The 19422-nt window shown below is 41.9% G+C and overlaps 1 protein-coding gene across 1 annotated transcript in view; it reads right to left on the bottom strand.

Moving 5' to 3' along the window:
• Positions 1 to 19422, bottom strand: part of Slc35f4 (solute carrier family 35 member F4) — a 219930-nt gene that overhangs the window by 2489 nt on the left and 198019 nt on the right. Inside the window, exons 4-7 of the mRNA XM_055606134.1 lie at positions 15439 to 15658; positions 6884 to 7009; positions 4843 to 5035; positions 1456 to 1545 (exon numbers count right to left, since the gene is read on the bottom strand). Of these exons, the coding sequence (XP_055462109.1) occupies positions 1456 to 1545; positions 4843 to 5035; positions 6884 to 7009; positions 15439 to 15658 (629 nt within the window). The remainder of the gene's footprint in view (positions 1 to 1455; positions 1546 to 4842; positions 5036 to 6883; positions 7010 to 15438; positions 15659 to 19422) is intronic.

Raw genomic sequence — 19422 nt, 5'->3', positions numbered from 1 at the left:
GAGGGTTTGGTTATGAGTCTTAGTGTCTGCTTTGAAACACTGCTAGGTAGAGTCTTCAATGCACATCCCATTTGTCTTTCTAAATGAGGATTGATCATCTTCGCCCATGTCTGCTTTCTTGATTATCTTCTTTAGGTGTGTAGATTTCATTATGTTTATCACATCTTGTAGGTCTATACAGCGAGTGTATAGACCATGTTTGTCTTTCTCCTTCTGGGATACTTCACTCAGAATGATCTTTTCTAGATCCCACCATTTGCCTGCAAATTTCATCACATAATTTTTTTAAATTTATTTTTACTTTTATGTGCATTGTTTTGGCCTGTATGTATATCTGTGTAAGGGTGACATATCTTGGAGTTACAGACAGTTGGAAATTGCCATGTGGGTACTGGGAGTTGAACCGAGGTCCTCTGGAAGAGAGGTCAGTGCTCTTAACCGCTGAGCCATCCCTCCAGCTAGCTCACACAATTTTGCACCCAATAATAAACTTCTTTGTAAAGGCCCTAGCTGTTTTGTGTATACCTACCATCTTTTCCAAATTCATCTCTAACAAAGAAATAAATGCATTTCTTTCTTTCTTTCTTTCTTTCTTTCTTTCTTTCTTTCTTTCTTTCTTTCTTTCTCTCTCTCTCTCTTTTGGCTTTTTTCAAGACAGAATTTCTCTGTGTAGCCTTGGCTGTCATAGACTCACTTTGTAGACCAGGTGGCCTAGAAATCATAGAGATCCGCCTGCCTCTGCCTCCCTAAGTGCTGGGATTAAAGGCATGTGCTACCAGCAGCAGCCACTGTAAATTCCTTAAAGAAACATCAATGTAATTTCTTTTCTTTCTTGTACACAGCCCCTATCGCATAGTAAGTGCTCAAACACTGCCTAATTGTTCTGAAGATAAAACAAGATGACTTGAGAATCCAGAATGTTAAATTCGATATGAAGGAAACATCACCCAGAGAACTAATTTCTGTGGCTAGTTTTACTAGAAACTTGCTGGAAAAATATTAATAGCTTTTCCTCTTGTCCTTGAAGTGGGACAAATTGCTTTTCCTGAAGGGCCACCTGCTCAGGTCCACCTCCCAAGAAGCTTTCCACAGCTACCCAAGGACCATCGGATGGGGAGCCAGCACCCTGCTCACTGCCTGCGCTTTCATTAGTGATGACTTCACAGTCCTGTGCTGCGAGGCCTTTTGTTTCCATAGGACGTCCTCTAAAAATACCATGAAATTAGGTTGTCAGGGAAATCACATGAAACCCAAATGATACATTTAGTATTTAATTCTAAAAGCACAACCAAGGAAAACAAGTGCCTTTGTAGTTGCAGATTTTAAATCTGCTGCGTACTCTTATTGCCTGCCATCTCTTGATATTTAGAAAACATCTTCCAAAGGAAGAGACATAATTCCGATTGTAAGAAGTGAGAGCCTAGAGTAAACACGCGGGCCACACTATAGCAGTACCTGCATTTCCGGGGACGCTGAGTACTGTCCCGATGGAGATGAGGATTGGGTATGTCAGCACTACTCCAACGTTCACCAGGATGTTGAAGGCTGTAAAGAAGGGGTGTACAGGACGAAGGGAGAGCACACAGGTCAATATACAGGAACCAACACCTTTGGCAACCGTGCTTTCTCAAGGGTCTGCATCTCTGTTCAGTTAACCTTCTCATTTTGGTGCTGGGACCATGGATCTCTAGTTTGCATCAGTTAAATTCTTTGGTCCTCCTTTGCCCCTCTGCCTGAGCTCTTGCCAGCTGGCTGACAGAATTGTGTGGAAGAGGTGAAGTCATCAATCTTCCACACCGCACATTAGTGCCAGAAGGGCAGTCTGGGGCTAGCCAAAGCTGAAAGCAGGGGACTGACTGAGCTTTGATACTTCTGTCTTTGTTACTTTGCTATTTAAGCCACAATATAGGGCAGTTTACAGGCTCTGGTGCCACTGACTAAGATAAGGTCTATTCAAGGACAGCAGGTCCTGCGTGTGTGTGTGTGTGTGTGTGTGTGTGTGTGTGTGTTTGGGGATGGTGTTTCTCTTTTCTCTCAAGGTCATATGGACAAATAAGGATGTGCTCAATTCTCTGGAGCCTGGAATCCATTTTCCTACAGTGATTATGCACAGATCAACAGAGGTCATGTCCACAGAGTAAGCTGATGCTCTTTAATTAATCCTTTTGGACTTTTTCAGTTAAAAGACCATTACTTAAAGTAATCATCTAACCCCATCCAAAATTAACAAAATTATACTTTTCCAAGACTTATAAATTATAGACTATCAGTTACAGGTTAAATTAAACTTTTCAGAAGTTTAGAGATGAGTATTCACAAGTACAAAAGGCCCTTTAATCGGAGATGGTCTCTATGAACACGGCTGAAGCAAGCATGTTGCCCATCTGTCTGAAGATTCTAGACTCAAAGAGGGTCCTAGAACTATTTCAGTGAGGATGCTGTGCATTTGTTTTTGTTGTTATTTTTGTTGTCATCTATAATTAGGTTCACCAACGTAGTTATCCAGAGTCATTCATGCCTGCTGATTAGATGCAATGGGTTTGTCCCTAGAGCCTCATGAGCAGCCAGCACTGGCCATCAAGACAGGGGATCCTAAGTTTCTAAGTGTCCCTTTATCATGGCCAGGCTCAATGGGAATGAACATTCCAGCACCTTGAATCTTTCCTTAATCTCATGGAGTCAAACAGAGAATTCCAAGAAGTTAGGGGTTTACTAAATGCATCAAAGCTCTGCTGAATTCCTCCACTGTCCTTTTCTCAACGGCACCGGATTTTGGCAGACTGAGTGAAGGCAACGGTGTTGCAGAACTGAGGCTTCCTTACTCAACAAGGCCCAGGTGGTTCCCAAAAAATGGGTTGTCTATTTTTCCTTAGTTCTTTAGTCTTCTTTGATAACCTAAGGGAAAGCATTTCTAATTCAATGTGTGGGATCCAACCCGAGTTTAAATGCAGTTCAGATATGTCAGATGGATGTTTGAGGCTGACCCATATTCAGACTAAAATAACTCCCTGGAGGGCAGGTCACAGCCATAGCTGCAGGAGACGTGGAGTTCAGAGCACACGCTGGTATTTGTCCATTAGCTCTGCCGCTCAGACTGGCCCAGCTAGATCACGTGTGATTGCCAGGGAGAAAAGGGATGGAAACACAAACACTGGGAGCAAAGCTCTGAGGATTCTAAAACCCTGGAGTACATAGTACAGGAAAGAGGCTGTCTCTTCAATTTGTCACGGCTCTGCTTTGGCACAGTGAGCTCTGCCGGGCACTGGTGGGCCTGGTGGAGCAGCTGCAGTGCCAGCTGGCACCATGCCTGTGGAGTGTGGAAACATGCTGCTTAGAGAATCCAGGGTCTGACTCCCCAGGTGGCCCAGCCCGAGAAGACTTACATTATAGATGTGCCCATGACTCTCACTGGTGGAGGGCTACTTTACAGAGGCACAAGGTCCATGTTCACAGAGTGACCAAAAGTAAGTGACATTTTGGTTATGCTTGTCCCCAGGCCACATTGTTCCTGGCCAGGAAATAATCTGAGTGCTTTTAATTAGGATACTTTGATCTTATGGCAACACTGCCAACTTCCAAACATGTTATTGATTTCCACTCAACTTAGAGGCAATGAGAGATGATAACCATAAGGTTTTGGCCTTGGAAAGCAGAACTCCAGGGACCAACAATTAATGCTTGATCTTTCTCTTGAATGTTTTCAGTTTAAGGACCTTCCATGAGGGATCTAGGCTGGAATGGAAAAAAGATGAGCTAATCAATGATCTTGCTGGAATCAGGACATTTTTCTCTTGGAAAATAGTAGTAGCAGTGCTACTACTATTTCCAGTGTCACCTTAGCTTATAAGGTAGGAGAAAGGCAGTGATGGTCCTGCAAGGCGAGTGTGGCTGGAAGATGTGGAGCAATAGCGTGGTTGACCTTGGGCAGTGTACAGAAAGAGCAGAAGGAAGCTGGCTTTCTTCAGAGTAAGCACTGGAAATTGGGGTGTGCTGCTTTCAATGGCTTGGGAGGAGAAAGGGGGTCATTATATCTTAGACTCTTCTTATATCAAGTACTAGTAGGTGAACAGCTTAAAAGTTGGAGGGAGCTCAGTTAGACACACAGAAAAGAGTCCTTTTCCTAGGACACCTAAGAGAAATACTACAGATGACCTTTATTTGACCTTCAACTGGCTAAGTCTATTTAGCCAGGGCTACCAAGCTCAGCACCTGCCATGTTTCTTTTCTCCTGGTAGGGACTCCTGGTGCAAACCCATTCTGTACACTCAGCAGAGTGAGCTGTTTAAAGGGCAGGTGTGAGCCTGTCCCTTCCAGCTTCAAGATGAAGTGGATTTTGAACCCAGGCCCTCAGTGTGGCTTTCCAACTTCTTCATGATCTGCTTCTCTCTCTCGAATGATGCTCTTCCCTTCCCCTCTGCTCCCCTCTCCTCTGCTCCCCTACCTTCCCTTCCCATCCCCTTTTCTTCTTCACTTTCCTCTCAGCTGAACCCAGTGCTCTGGCTACTTTGAATCCTTGAGTGCATCATCCATGGTCACTTCTGCCTGTTACACTATGCAGGTAGGAAGCCTAATAAGTCACATATCACATTGTGAAGTCTAGATGAGGCTGCCGCCAGTGCTGGGCAGAGTGACCTGAACTTCCAACTGCACACTTTAATTCATGGCAGCCATACTGTGGATAGCTCTGAGATAATCAAGCAAGAGCCTACCAAGAATCTTCCATGCATTCATTGATCAAAACCAATGTAATCTGGGTCATGGAGCATAAGAGCACCAAAGGGAATAATCAAGGGAAAGATTATGTGATGTAGAGAATGGCAGGTACAGGCTCTGGCCACTTACCTAGCCATAGCCCAGCCATCCCACAGAGACAGCCCCAGGGCAGAGCTGCGAAGGAGGACCAGTGCTCCACCTTGGTGAAATACAGGATGATGGGGGTGAAGGAGATGAAGATCAAGTTGAAGAACCCCAAGGTGGAGACAAAGTGTGCAGCTTCACCAAAGTTGGCACTTCCCAGAAACATCTTGAACAGAACCTGGGAAGGAGAGAAACTGTTCAGCCACAGACCGAGAGTCTTTGCTGCAGGAGAAAGATGAATTCTATCAAACTTACCAGCCTAGAGCTTCGTCTCCATGTCTCCATGCCCTGGCACCTCCATGTTACTAAATGGGCTGGGATGCCAAGGAATGAAAAGGCCCTACATTGTTCACCATGGCACAATGACTGTCATAAAGGTAATTTCCTGTTTGATAAATTTCTAGGAGTACTTGACAGTAATACAACCATCAAGATGGGCACAGCGTGAAGGATAAATAAGATTATATGAGGCCACAAAAATCTTCTAGTGTTGAGATGCCACCAATTAATTCTTCCTTGCAACTATGGGATTCATTGCATCCTTATTATGATGGACTCTGAAAACTAAGTGGCAGCAGCTTGTCATTAGATTAAGACAGATACCGAGGCCTTAGATTTGTAAGCACTCTCCTCCCTGAGCTGAAAATGTCTTCCCAAGCATGCGCTGTTCTCTGAATTAAAACAATTTCTTTCTCTGGATTATAAGGCCATGTGTAGAGACAGGTGACAAGAAGAACTGCAGGGCTGACATAGACTCAAAGGATAGGCAGAAATGGGAAGCCAGACCTGGTCTGTATCCTTAACTTCCTTTTCCACCCTTGCTAATCCATTAACAAATATGACCAAATGCAGTAGCAGATTGTGTCTGCCTGGAGTTAGAATTCAGATATGATTTTGTGCATGTGGACAACTGTTTCCTAGAATGAATGAATTCTATAATCTGGACAGGAGAATTCTTTCTCTATAACAGCCTTAATATAACTCTATAACTGCTTTCCCAGCAGTTCCCAGTACTGTTTTGAATTTTAACTTCATTAGTGTATTCGTTTTTCCACTTAGGAGACTTACTCTTGCTGTTCTTTGGTCCCATCAACCATGTGAGCACACAGGAGAATGGGTTGGAAACTCATGGGAAATGCATGAATTCTTGTCAAGCTTGTTTCACAGAATCAATGGACCCCCGCCCCCAAAATATGTCAGGATGGTATTTGACTTTGTGCCCACGTGCCACAACAGTGATGAATAAGCAAACCTCCAGGAGGGAAGTGGGGGTTTATTTCTGTCTGCCAGAGAGTTTGTTTCATCTATGCTTTTCATTTCATTGAAACTCTAGGAGAGGTGAAATTGGAATTGCCCTTTAGATCCACCAGGAAGTTGCCTTTTAAATAAGCTGGGCTTTTGGAGAATAATCTTTCAGATTTGCTGTCTGAGTGCTTGCTTCTGACGTTAGGTGCAGTGACCTTGGTGACATTTTCCTGGATGACAGGGAATTCAGGGGAGCAAGTACACAAAGTTCATAAAGCAGAGGACAGAGTCTCTTCATTTGCTAATGGTTTGGGTTCTTTATAGTGTGGTCTCTTTATAGTGTAGCAAACAGCATACTCTCAAATGACAGGTTATTATTTTTAATACTTTCATGGAGTTAAATTATCACCATCTATTCAAATTAAAAAACCAAGAGGAGTCACTTTCTTTTACATTCTTGCTGTAACTGCCTGATAACTGGGGTCAGTGTTGGCTCCAGGCCAGGGTTGCAATCTTAGCTCACTACCTCCTTGGAGCGTTACTTAATCTTTCAAAGCTTCAGTTCCCTTCTCCAGTTAGGAGAATAAGGATCTATGGCATAAGGACAACAGGGTGTCGTTTTCTGTCAGACACCCACAACACAGCAAGCGGTGGGGGGAGGCTATTATTTACTCTTTATTTAACTTACTATCATTTAACACACCTGTATTTTTCTAAAGTTTTCATTGCACTTACTTATTTTCTTGCTTAATCCTATGCTATGAGGAAGATACAGACATACCTTATACAATGCAGATGTGGAGGCTGAGCCCACTGCAAATGCCACACCTATGATGGAGTCAGCGTGGAAATTATCTGCGTATGCCATCATGACAATTCCGGCAATTGCCATTATTGCAGCAACTATCTGTTAAGCAGAATGGAAAGAAACAGGAAAAAATTATGCTTTTACATCCCAGCTCAAGCCATTTAAGCCCCATGAAAGCTGCTACCTACTTCCTTAAGGCTAATTACCTCCTAATTACCTCCTCTTTCATCAATGTTGACATATAAGAAGGGTCAGTATTCTTGTGATGTCCTTAACCCAGTCTAGCTTCTATGTAGCTCACGGAATCAATTAACCATGACCCATAGGAGCTCACAGAGGCTGAATGGACAATCAGGGAGCCTGTATGGGTCCTCTTTATATTTATTATAAATGTGTGGTTTGGTGTTATTGTGGGACTCCTAACAGTGGGAGCAGAGGCTCTCTTTGACTTTTTGCTGGCTTTTGGGATCCTTTTCCTTCTATTGGCCTGTCTCATCCAGCCTTAATATGACGTCTAGTCTTATTGTAACTTGATATACTGTGTTTGCTTGATATCCCTCGAAGGCCTGCTCTTTTTGAAGGAAATGGAGAAGGAGGAGGAGGGGGAGGAGGAGGAGTTGATCTAAGGCAGAGGGGAGTAGGGAAGGATTGGAAAGAGAAAAGGGAAGGGAAACTGAGGTAGGAGGGGGGTAAGGAAAACTAATAAATAATAAATAAAAAAATTAGACAACACTAAAAAAGAAGGATCAGTATAACCTATGCCACAGGCATAGGTTATAAAAAGCTGTGCTGATTAAAGACAAGAAACTTTGAATTTGGTTTGTTCATCTTTCTTGAGATCACTGTCTGCCTTGGTGAAATGGATTTAACAGGAAGCCACATTAAGCATTTTTATCTATATTGAATTCTTCAGACAATTATCCACACATTTATTTAGTTCCTTGGATCAATGCACGTTTCTGAATATGTCCACTTCACCAAGACTTGATGAGGGAGGTGCAATTTGATAGAACTGAGAGGAAATCCCTAGATGAATGATGGAAAGACCTTGAGCAACATATACAGGAGCAAGCCAAATCTGCAATGGTCACTTGGAATGTCCTGTGAGTCCTCTTCTCCACACTTTTACATGAAAATTGATTCATTTTTAGAAGATAAACCACAGAAAGATAATTCCAGTTGATTATCCTTTTTTTTTTACTACTTTGCTGTAGCATTCTTTAACTTTACAAAGAGAAATATCAATAATCTGACCAGGGTTGTAAGAATTTGCTGTAAGGAGATATGGTATGACATTGGATGTTTAGGAGTTCATTCTGAGTGATCTGTTGCCTTGCATCTGTTTTATTAATTTTCCTGCCCATGAACACTTCAAAGTTACAGCAAACAGCAAACAGCAAAACAAGACCCCTGCAATAGGGGACATGACATTACCTCACTGACTTTAAATTTGAGAAGAGAATCTGTAAAGGATTTAAATGTAGGAAGATTCAGTTCTGAGTATTTCAAAGCCAATGCCTCCGAAGCTGCTTTTTCACATCTGGGATGCGTCAGTCCATTTTGAATACTAATAGTGCATTATTTAAGATAACGAAATGTGAGTGAAGAATTGAGGGCAATTCAGTGCTTCTGATGGTATGTAATCCAACGACGCTTTTGTTAATGACCATCAATGGCAAGCACACGGGGGCATCAGAATGGCTCTTTATTTAACTGTCCTTTACAGAAACCAGCAGCAACCCTTGGGAACAGACCCTTTGTGTCAGCAGAAATAGAATACCTTCATAACAAGTTGCCAGGGAGAGGAGCAAATGTTGACTCCTTGGCACTGCCAGGTGCACATTCTTGTTATTACTTGCCTCAGTGTGTGTGTGTGTGTGGTATTTAATAAACACACTGGAAGGTGCCAGGGACACTTCACAAGTAAAAAATAATAGGCTTCTAAGTAAACCCCATGAGGGGCTATCTGTACTGGAGAGTTCTGGAAGGCAATCATTTGCTTTGACTGGGGATTAGTCAGGGATATAGCCCCTGTTCAGATAGGGGCTATAACCATTTTGGGCAGTCTCATTTCTGAGAAGTGAAAAGGCATATTGATCAACTGTGTTCTGACTTGATTTTGTGTTTAAATTGTCTTCACCACCTAAAATGTTCATATGCAGAAAGAGAGTTCCCACAGAACACTGAACTTGGAAGAGTAAAATACTCAAAAAAATTTTACTGGCCAACCATCAGCTCTATTTTTCTTGATCAAATAATTATTTAACTACTTCAAACAGTGAATAAAACAGCGTTAATCTTAATGAACTTGAGCATGAGTAGTTGTGTTTATGACATAATACACGTATTTAGGTCATTGCGTGTTACATGGAATTCTGGATGAAGGGAACTAGAAAAACAAACACTACCGCCAAAAGGCAAAGCAAGCAAACAACCCAAACAACTAACCAAAAACCCATCTTTCCTTTCCACATTAACCAGGAGTAAAGATAAGTGTGCATGAAAAGATTTCTACTGTAAATTTTCTCAAGATGGCTAAAGATGACATCATTTTATAGCAATTGGAAATTATAGCCATTACGAGCCTCTTTAAGAGCTTGTGAAAATATTCGCCTGAACTATTTGAATTGACATGCCAATTATACCAGTGTCTGCTTCAATTGCTTGCATGGGGAGAAGTGGTTTTCCCATTAGGGAGCCAGATAACACTTAGTTAAGTTCCGAAAGCATGAAAATCTGAGTATTATGAGGAATTAGGAAAACCCTTCCCCATGGCAGAGGCAATGATTTATAAGACATATAGTACATTCCTAGCACAGAGGTAAATGTTTTCTACCTTTAGACTTAAACTTTACAATAATCTAAACAGATAAATTCTCTACCGTGTACTTTAAGAAAGTCTGTGTTTCTGATGGATACAGCTGGAGTTGAGGAATGGATCTCAGCTTGTTGGGAATGTGTAGGAATGTGTTGGGTAGAAAGTCTATTTGGAACAATTGTTTAGATCATCCCTGAATGGCTCTGCTTGGCACCGCTGGCTTAAACTTCAAAGAGTAAACACTCCAAACATTTTTATAGCAAATACCCTAAGTAGGGATGTAAGCCACCCACATTTTCAGACTCATTCTTCAAAGAATTGGCCATTCTATTCAATGGAAACATGGAAGGTTGCTACTTAGCACAGTTATTCACCCTCAGGAAGCCTGAATCTTAAACAAGCTCTCCTACATGCCCATTAATGTTGTGACCACCAGAGAAAACTGGGACACTCTATCTCCCATGAAAACCTCTTTGCTCTCCCCCTCCCCCAAATGGAGTATCTAGTGTTACCTGTTTGACTTCTGAAAGCATGCTTCTTCTGACAAATTATTCCAGGCTCAGTTTCCTATCCAACTACAAGTACCTAAGACAAGCAATACCATCAGCATCCTCTCAGTCTCATCTGGGTGAGAATGCTAGCCACCATTGTGACCACAAAACTGACAACACTGTCATTTTTAACTTCCAAAGCTCTCTGCTCTCCTACACCTGGTGTGGCTACTTCAGTTGAGCACCTCAGAAAATGGATTCAGCTATCACATTTTCCCAGCATGCCAGCCAAATGACACATCTTCTGAGCCAGTACCTTCCTCTGCAAGCTGTCTTTCAGGGAGTTCTTGGCATTGACTTTCAGGGGCAATTTGTAGAGAGCTATAGGACCATTTGGGCCTCTTCCTGAAGCCGAAATGCTTGACCTATTATACACATTTGTAGTCCTAGAGGAGAATCAGGCTTCTTTTACCTTCCAAAAAACCATTTTAGTCTAGAGAAGCATCTGGATTTTGGCTGTTTGTGTTTCTGTGCATTTTTATATTTTCCTTTTTCTGTGCAAACCTTCAAAAGCCATGAGGATCTGATACTTTTTGTATTATCCCGTTCTTTGTGATTCCCATTCACAAATGGTTTCCAGAATTATTTTCTGCCTAGCAATATCATCCATGCCAGGGCCTGAACATTGAGAGGAACTCATTCCTACACTCCTGCTACAAAGTTCCTCTAAGGAACTGTAACCTTAACATGTTTCCTTGAGGCCAGTTCTGCTTTTTGAAGCTATATGAGTATGGAAGAATTTCACTGGTTCACAGTGGATCCTTGAGCCCCAAAGCCATCAAGAAGTCCTAGAGCAAAGGTATTAACCCACCATGGTGACCATTGTTGCCCTCAAGTCCAAGGCTATATCCCTGTTGAGACTGAAGCACCAGTTAAGAGCTTGGCCGTTGAGAGCTGTATGAGTGGATTTAGGTAGACCTATTTTCAAGGCATCACAGAACCTTTCAACTTCTATACATGTTATGTTTAAAATTATGTAAAGAACTATCTCTTTTATTCTGAACCATAAATTGAACAAGAGAAACAAAAGAGTTGTGGGGACCTATCGCCATCAAGAGAAGCAAGAAGTTCTTAGAACATTAAGGGTACCGGACCCCTAAATTTCTAATTCCTCCCTGACTAGTTTTATTTGTATAAAATCCACTTAAAAGTAAGGTCTCAAGAAGACCTGGGTTGGAAAGAGGGAAAGAGATTCAGAAAGAAGGACTGACAGCTGTGGACAGACACAGTGCACCTTGACTCAGTGACTGAGGATGTAGTCCTTGTGAGAATCAAATGTGACGATGATCAGAACCTGGCTTTCTCCTTTCTTGGCTCCATTCATAAGGCTTTATTCTTCCAAGGGGGGCTTAATGGGGATGAGCCCACTGTCTGTCCTCTACTGCTGCCCCTGGGAAGCATGAAGGCTCCTGTGAATTTGCACTGTGTATGAATGAGCAGTAACAGAAAGCAGATGTAAACTGAGCATACTAAGTGAACGTGAGGTCATCTTGGATCTTCTCTGAGTGTTCAGGGTTAGCACACTCCGGTGGCGGCTTGGCTCCCCCATCTCGTTTTAGAGCTGTCGTGGGCCCAGTTTAATTCAAAGTACAGATTAAGAAATGAAAGAGTCGGCGCTCCTGATGCTCTCTAGTTGGGGGCTCTTCAAAAGTCTCCAAAAGAGCCCCACTGGGTGATGTTAGCTGCTTGGGAATAACGTAATGGGGAAGATATTTGGTTGTCAAGGGGACATATACTGAAGGAACATAAATTCATCCCCTCTGTCTATCTGCTAAGAAAAGTTGCGATCTGTTCAGATGTTCAACAACCACCAATTTTCTAAAATGTCTCCATTTCACTAATTTGAAAGTGAAAAAAAATGAAATAAGGAGACAACATGTAGAAGAGGATCAAGCTATCAAAGAAAGGTTTCTAAATTTCTAGTCTGGTAGCTAATTCTTATCAGAATAAACAGGCACCATGGACAGGGAGGGAAACGCCCAGTCAGAGAGGGGTTCTGCTGTGTTCTTTGCTTCTGTGGTACTGGTGACAGATCTCCAGGTCTTGAGCATACCAGACCAGCACTTTTTAATGGAGCAACTGCAGTCGTGGTTTTTGTGATTTTTAAAAATGTACTTAAGTACACAGGATCTCAGAGGTAGGAAAACAGCCACATTGAAGGTTGCAAGAGGTGGATTATGGCTTTCTAATATTTCCAGAATTACGAAGTTTATAAATTTCCAAGGAATAATCATAAATCAGCTATAAACAACTACTCCTAAAGAATGTTCAACACACCACAGATTACCAATAAATTTGATGAAATGACTTTATAATAGAAAAATAATGAATAATAATTATTCTTTCTATCTGAACTTCAATCAATAGCCCAGGAAACAAAATATTAACAAGTGATTCAAAATGGATAAACTATTGTTATATGAGTATTATCATTGTTATATGAGTATAATCCATTATTGGACCAGATACTTTGAGATGAAAAATAAAGAAAGTAAAGAAGTAAAGTAAAAAAGTAAAGAAAGCCATTGTTATTTATCTTAAATAGGATCTTTCCTGGAGCCACACAAATGAGAACTTAAATCCAATGACTACCTGCTCAGAACCTCCCCTTTCCCCACTAGAAACTTTAGCCTAAGGTAGAAAGAAAAATGTTAACTTCGTGACTGAAAGCAGCCCTTTGAGTTTGGTTTTTGGAGTCTGGTGGGAATGACTTCTGGGGGCACTGAGCCTTGGATTATTTGTGGATGGAGACATTTAGGCTGCTGGTGCTGCATTCACTCTCTTTTAATTTCTCTAATGATATAAATATATATATATATGTGCTCTATATGCCTCAAGAGGAAAAGAACTGCTGATTTGTCAAAAGGCAAAATGCTGACGATGTTTTGATGCTTCCCAGATTCCACACCGTGGTTGTGGGCATCATTAAATTAGCTTTTGATAGTACTCTGGAGTTGAATATTGCTAATGCATCATGGAGAACAGTGAAGCACACCTGTTACTGATAAAGGAAAGCTTCAGATGTCTACCAGTTCTCCTGACACCCATACTGATTTGATATTGCTAATGTCTCCATTTTTGTGGGCAGATTTACTCACAAGTATTTGCTGGCTAGTTAGCATTTCTTCTCCCAGATTTATTCTTTACCTGTCACCAGAGGCTGGGACAAGCTGTCACAAACTTGGGGACTTGAAACAAAGAAGATGAGGGCTCACACAGGCCAGGAATTCAGACTTATCCAAGCTATAGGAGAGAGTTTATTCCCTACATCCTCCAGAGACTGATGGTCACCCTGGCACTTCTGGCATATGGGTATGTACCTCCAGTCTCTCTCTCCTCACAGCGTCCTCCCTTAAAGTTTCTCACAAGAACTTTTGTGTTTAGGATTTAGAGCTTACCCTCATCATCTAAGGCGATGCCATCTCTCCATGACCCTTACTGACAAAGCATGAGCTCATTCATTATGTCTTCAAACAGTGGCTGAGCGTGGACACTGTGCTCTACATTATTCTAGGTGCTGTTAACCCCTGGGTAACACACGCATGACTATCACCAGGGTAGATCTAAGGGTACTCCATGAGGGTCCCTATACGTAGCTTAACACTCTGTTGCCACCTAAAAACAGCTAATTATTAAGCAACTTCTTATCTTTGAATGTCGCACAGGGCCTAAAGACAGAGGTAGCCCTTCCTGAATGGCAGAATGAACAATGCAGGAAAGGTCCCTGTTCTCATGGGACTACCAAAGTTCCCAATAGTTGACAGCCAACAACAGTCCATCTGCTATAAACACATGACACCCCAGGCCATTTGGGTACCAAATATAAGGTGATACAGAGGATATGTACATCCTAGAAAGAAATAAAAAAGGAAAAAGAAAACGTTTCTTATTTTATTTCTTATTAAATATATCTTTTGACTGTTCATGTCAAGCTTCTACTCTGAATTTCTAAGAATTATCTCTCAAACTCAATCAGAATTTTAGTAACTGCATTTTTTCTTTCTTTCTTTTCTTTTTTTCCTTCTCTAGAGAGATAGAATCTTTCCATTACCAAGACTGGCCTTGAACTCCTGATCTCAAGTGTTCCTCCTGCTTCAGCCTTTAAGTGACTACTGCTACAGGCTGCATCAGTGGACCTGGCTCTTAATTTTCTCTGGAGAAAAAAAAAAGCTGTTTTAGTCAAGGGTTGTACTTTCTCTCTTTAGAGATGTCAATTTCAGCATTTGGAAAGAGGCAAAGAAACTAGACATACTGCCAATAAGAACAATATTTGTGTAGAAAAAAAAAAACACATTTCAAACCTAATTTTAGATAGCTTTTCCAGAGAATAATAAATTACATGATGCTGATATTTTATTTAAAAAAACTGCTCATGTGGTTTTCCTTGTAAAGCATTACTCCCTGGATATGGACAGGGGGCATGCCAGATATGAATGGGATCCAGCCCGAGAAATCTACATGGCTCCTGAGAAATCTGTTTCTAACATGGGATAATCACACAAAAAGTATATGTTATACATAATTATATAAAAATTATATATATAAATAAAATTTGAAAAGCCATGCTACTCCTGAAAGGAATAAGCTTAGAACTGAGATGGTATGTACACATTTAACATAGTTCAATTAAGGATTTGTACCCCAAAGTACAAGTTGTTTTTCTTTCCATTTCTAGATTAGTCACACTAGATATATAGCCACTCTAAATAGTATTGTGCCATTACCAGTGACTTTAATTACTGTTTCGTAATCCTGTCTACTTACACCAATATTAATTAAATCCATCTGGGCAAGGGCAGGCTGGGGGTTGTTCCAAAATATGCTGATTGGCAAAAAGCACATCACAGTCTTTACTGCAGCTTATTTTCTCAGTAAAGACCCTTCTTTACTGAGGACAAGGAGTGATCGCGATCCTAATCCTACAAGCTCATTCTAAAACAGGAACTCAGTTTCTCAGGCTCAGGGCTACTTTTGTAACCCACTGACTCCTCAGTAGAAACAGCCCTTTCTCCTTTCATGCTGCTGCTGTCACTGCCAGGGCTTCCTAACACATCTTCGAATTGAATCAGTGGGGAAGTTTTAAAGACTCTCCACGCAAGAGCAGTGCTTAAGACTGAGGATGAGGGAGGCTCCGCGCATGGAATTGAGTGTGCCATTACCCGCACTCCCATGAATCTGTCCTTGAGCACAATCCAGGACAGCAAGAAGACAAAGGCTTTGTTGCAACAGAACAGAGCAGAGACGTCAGTGGCCGTCAGCTTCTTTAAAGCCAGTAAATACAGGTAATTTGTCAAAGTCCACAGGATAGAAAAAGGAGCAGTTCTTTTAAGAAAGAGCTTCAATGTTAGGCCATCTTCACCAAAAATCCGACTGCATTCCCTAGGAAAGAAAAAGAGGTTAATACACAGGTACTCTTGGGGACCCATCTTGTCTGGCTGACTCTTTACGGACATTGTTAGGGAAGAGCACAAACATCAGGGTCCATCAACCATCTCTGGAGTGTGCTGAGCCCAGTTTTGACATCTGTGTGCTTTAGGAAGTACATGGGGAGGGGGGGATCCTAGGAAAGAGTCCACAGCTGATTTGCACAGAACAGGGCCCTCTCCTCATCATAGTCTCCTGAGTTGACCAGCCATTCTGCTGCTCCTGAAGGTTCTCTGAGAGGCCTGGAGAAACTCAAACATGGGTAGTCACTGAAGTCACTAGCTACTGAAAAAACAAAACAGAACTTGAGGCTTCCCATGTGCCAAGGTGATAGGATCAAGATGGCTGCTGTGTATGTGGGCTGCAGATGGTTCCCGGAATCCTGTGAACAGACAACTTCCTTGTATGTTAGTTGAGCCTCGCATACCTTGGGGTTTAATCATTATTTTTGCTTCTTTTCAAAATCTCTGTTCAGTGACAAAGTTCTGTCATTTTTTTTTTTTCTTTAAAGGTCCCCTATGGGGAGTCGTGTGGTAACATTTGTTTGCTGTTGTTGTTGTTTATTAATATTTTTTATATTAATTACAGGTTGTTTACTTTGTATCCCAGCCATAGCCCCCTCCCTCAACCCCTCCCAATCCCACCCTCCCTCCCTGATCTCCTCCCTGCCCTTCTCTAAGTCCTCTCGTAGGGGAGGTCTTCCTCCCCTTCCATCTGACCCTAGTTTATCAGGTCTCATCAGGACTGGCTGCAATGTCCTCCTCTGGGGCCTAGGAAGGCCACTCCCTCAGTGGTGGTGGGGCAGGGGTGGGGGGGGGGGAAGTAAAAAAGCCAGCCACTGAGTTCATGTCAGAGACAGCCCCTGTTCCCCTTACTAGGGAACCCACTTGGATGCTGAGCTGCTATGGGCTATGTCTGAGCAGGGTTCTAGGTTATATACATGTGTGGTCCTTGGTTGGAGAGTCAGTTTCAGAAAAGACCCCTGTGTAGAGAAATAAAGAATGGCAGAGAAACACTTAAAGAAATGCTCAACGTCTGTCAGTTTTCTTAAAGCAGAAAAATAGAAAAAAACAAACCACTTCTGTGACAAGCCTAAAAAGGAAGTATTGGGGTTGGAGAGATGGCTCAGAGGTTAGGAGCACTGTCTGTTCTTCCAGCGGTCCTGAGTTCAATTCCCAGCAACCACATGCTGGCTCACAAACATCTATACAGGGATTTGATGCCCTCTTCTGGCAGGCAGGTATACACACAGATAAAGATCTCATCTACATAAAATCAATCAATAAATCAATCTTTAAAAAAACAAAAATAACTATGAAACACAGGTTGGGAGATCCAAGATGGCGGCAACCACCACAGAGGGTATCTGAACAGCAGCTCAGTAGTGAGAGAAGAATGACCGGCAGGCTGTACTATGGACCCCAAAACCCCTCTGTCTGTGTTTCTCAGGTGAGAGGAGAACTCATGGGGAAACATAAGGGTCAATCTTCAGGCCACCCGGCTACCGGGGAAAATTCCCTGGCTCCTGCCCAGTTACTACTAAAGCCCTAGGCCACCCCAGAAGCCCACCATCTGTGTATACCTTTCTGGTACCAGCAGCTCGACGCTTCAATCTTGGGAGCTCACTCTCACTGTCCATGGAGTGGATACCTTCTGGTACACAGTTTGAGGATCCTAAGCTGGGCACCTACTCTCACTGTCCCGTGGACGCCTTCTGGGCACTGGCAGCTCCAGATTCCAAACTCAGGGCCCACTCTCACCATTCAGCGCAGGTGAGCAGCTTCATCGCAGGCCCCCTGATGCTTGAGACCCAACGAAGCAACCCAGACACTGCTCCAAGGCTCAAACCACCTCCCTAAGGAGACCAACAGCACTTCTGTGCTCACAGCTTCTCTAGAAAGTCTGCATCCAGCAGGCACAGTGTCTGAGCAAAGGGCCTGGGCTTGCTAACTTACACCAATAAAGCCAGGGGCGGGGCAGCTGCCTCCAGAACTTCCCTCTGTGAAAGGAGGATCCCGAGCTCCTGAGAAATCTACATGCTCCCAGGATCAAACCACTCACCGGTCCAAGATCATTCTCACCAATCTGAGAAGGGCTCCTGCAGGAACATCCTGCTTCCTGCTCAGGGCTCTTCCTGCATCCCGAGAACAGGCAACAGAATCGACTAACATCAAATGCCAGAGACAACCGAATGGCTCATAAGAAAATACAATTAACAAAAGCCGAAGGAATATGGCATTCCCTGAACCCAGTTCTCTAAAGGCAAGCAGCCCTGGATGTCCTAACACAACTGAAACACAAGAACATGACCTTAAATCTATGTTTATGAAGATGATAGCAGAGGAAACAAATAAAATCTGTAAAGAAATATAGGCATATACAGTCAAACAGACTGAGGTCTTTAGGGAGGAAATAATTAAATTACTTAAGGAAATACAGGAAAGTTCAAACAAACAGGTGAAGGAATTGAGCAAATCATATAATGAAAGGCAAGAAAATACAAAGAGGTGAAGGACATCAACAAAATGGTTCAAGATCTAAAGATGGAAATGAAACATTAAAGAAAGCACAAACTGAAGAAATCCTGGAGAGGGAGAACTTAGGGAAGAAAACAGGAACTACAGAGTTAAGTATCACAAACAGAACACAGGAGATAGAGGAAAGAATGTCAGGTGTAGAAGACACAATGAAAGAAATCGATGCATCCATCAAAGAAATGTTATATCAAAAACCTTTCTGACATAAAACAGTCAAGAAATCAAGGACACAATGAAAAGAAGAAACCTAAGAATAACAGGAATAGAAGAAAAGAAGAGTCCTGGCTCCAAGGCCCAGAAAATATTTTCAACAAAATTACAGAAGAAAAATTTCCCAATCTTAAGAAAGACATGCCTATAAGCATACAAGAGGCCTACAGCACACCAAATAGATTAGACCAGAAAAGTAAATTCTCCTGCCACATAATAATAAAAACACTAAATGTGCAGAACAAGGAAAAATAATAAAAGCTGCACGGAAAAAAAGACCAAGTAACATATAATGACAAACCTATCAGAATCATACCTGACTTCTCAACAGAGATCATAAAAGCCAGAAGGGCCTGGGCAGATGTCTTGAAAACCCTAAAAGACCACAGATGCCAGTCTAGACTACTATACCCAGCAAAACTTTCAATTACCATAGATGGAGAAAATAAGATATTCCATGACAGAACCAAATTTAAACAATATCTATACACAAACCTTCCAGAAGATACTAGAAGGTAAACTCCCACCCAAGGAAGTTAACCACAACCAAAAGAACCACAGGATATAAAAAAAATTAACAGCAAAACTGAAAGTAGACCAGCACACAAACATACTACCAAACCAACATCAAAATAAAAAAAAAAAAAAAAAAACCTAACAGTCACTGGTCATTAATCTCTCTCAACATCAATGGACTCAACTCTCCATAAAAGACACAGACTAACAGAATGGATGAGTAAACTGGACCCATCATTCTGCTGCATACAAGAAACATACCTCAACCACAAAGATAGACATTACCTGAAAGTAAAGGGCTGAAAAAAGGTTTTCCAAGCAAACGGACCCAAGAAGCAAGCTGGCGTAGCCAATCTAATATCTAATAAAATAGACTTTCAACCAAAATTAATCAAAAGAGATGAATATGGACACTTCGTACTCATCAAAGGAAAATTCCACCAAGAAGACATCTCA

This window comes from Psammomys obesus, unplaced genomic scaffold, assembly GCF_907164565.1.
Source record: "Psammomys obesus unplaced genomic scaffold, mPsaObe1.curated_primary_1811, whole genome shotgun sequence".
NCBI classification, from domain to species: Eukaryota; Metazoa; Chordata; class Mammalia; order Rodentia; family Muridae; genus Psammomys; species Psammomys obesus.
The sequence above is the reverse complement of the archived record's forward strand: the minus strand, read 5'-3'. Positions and strand labels throughout refer to the sequence as shown.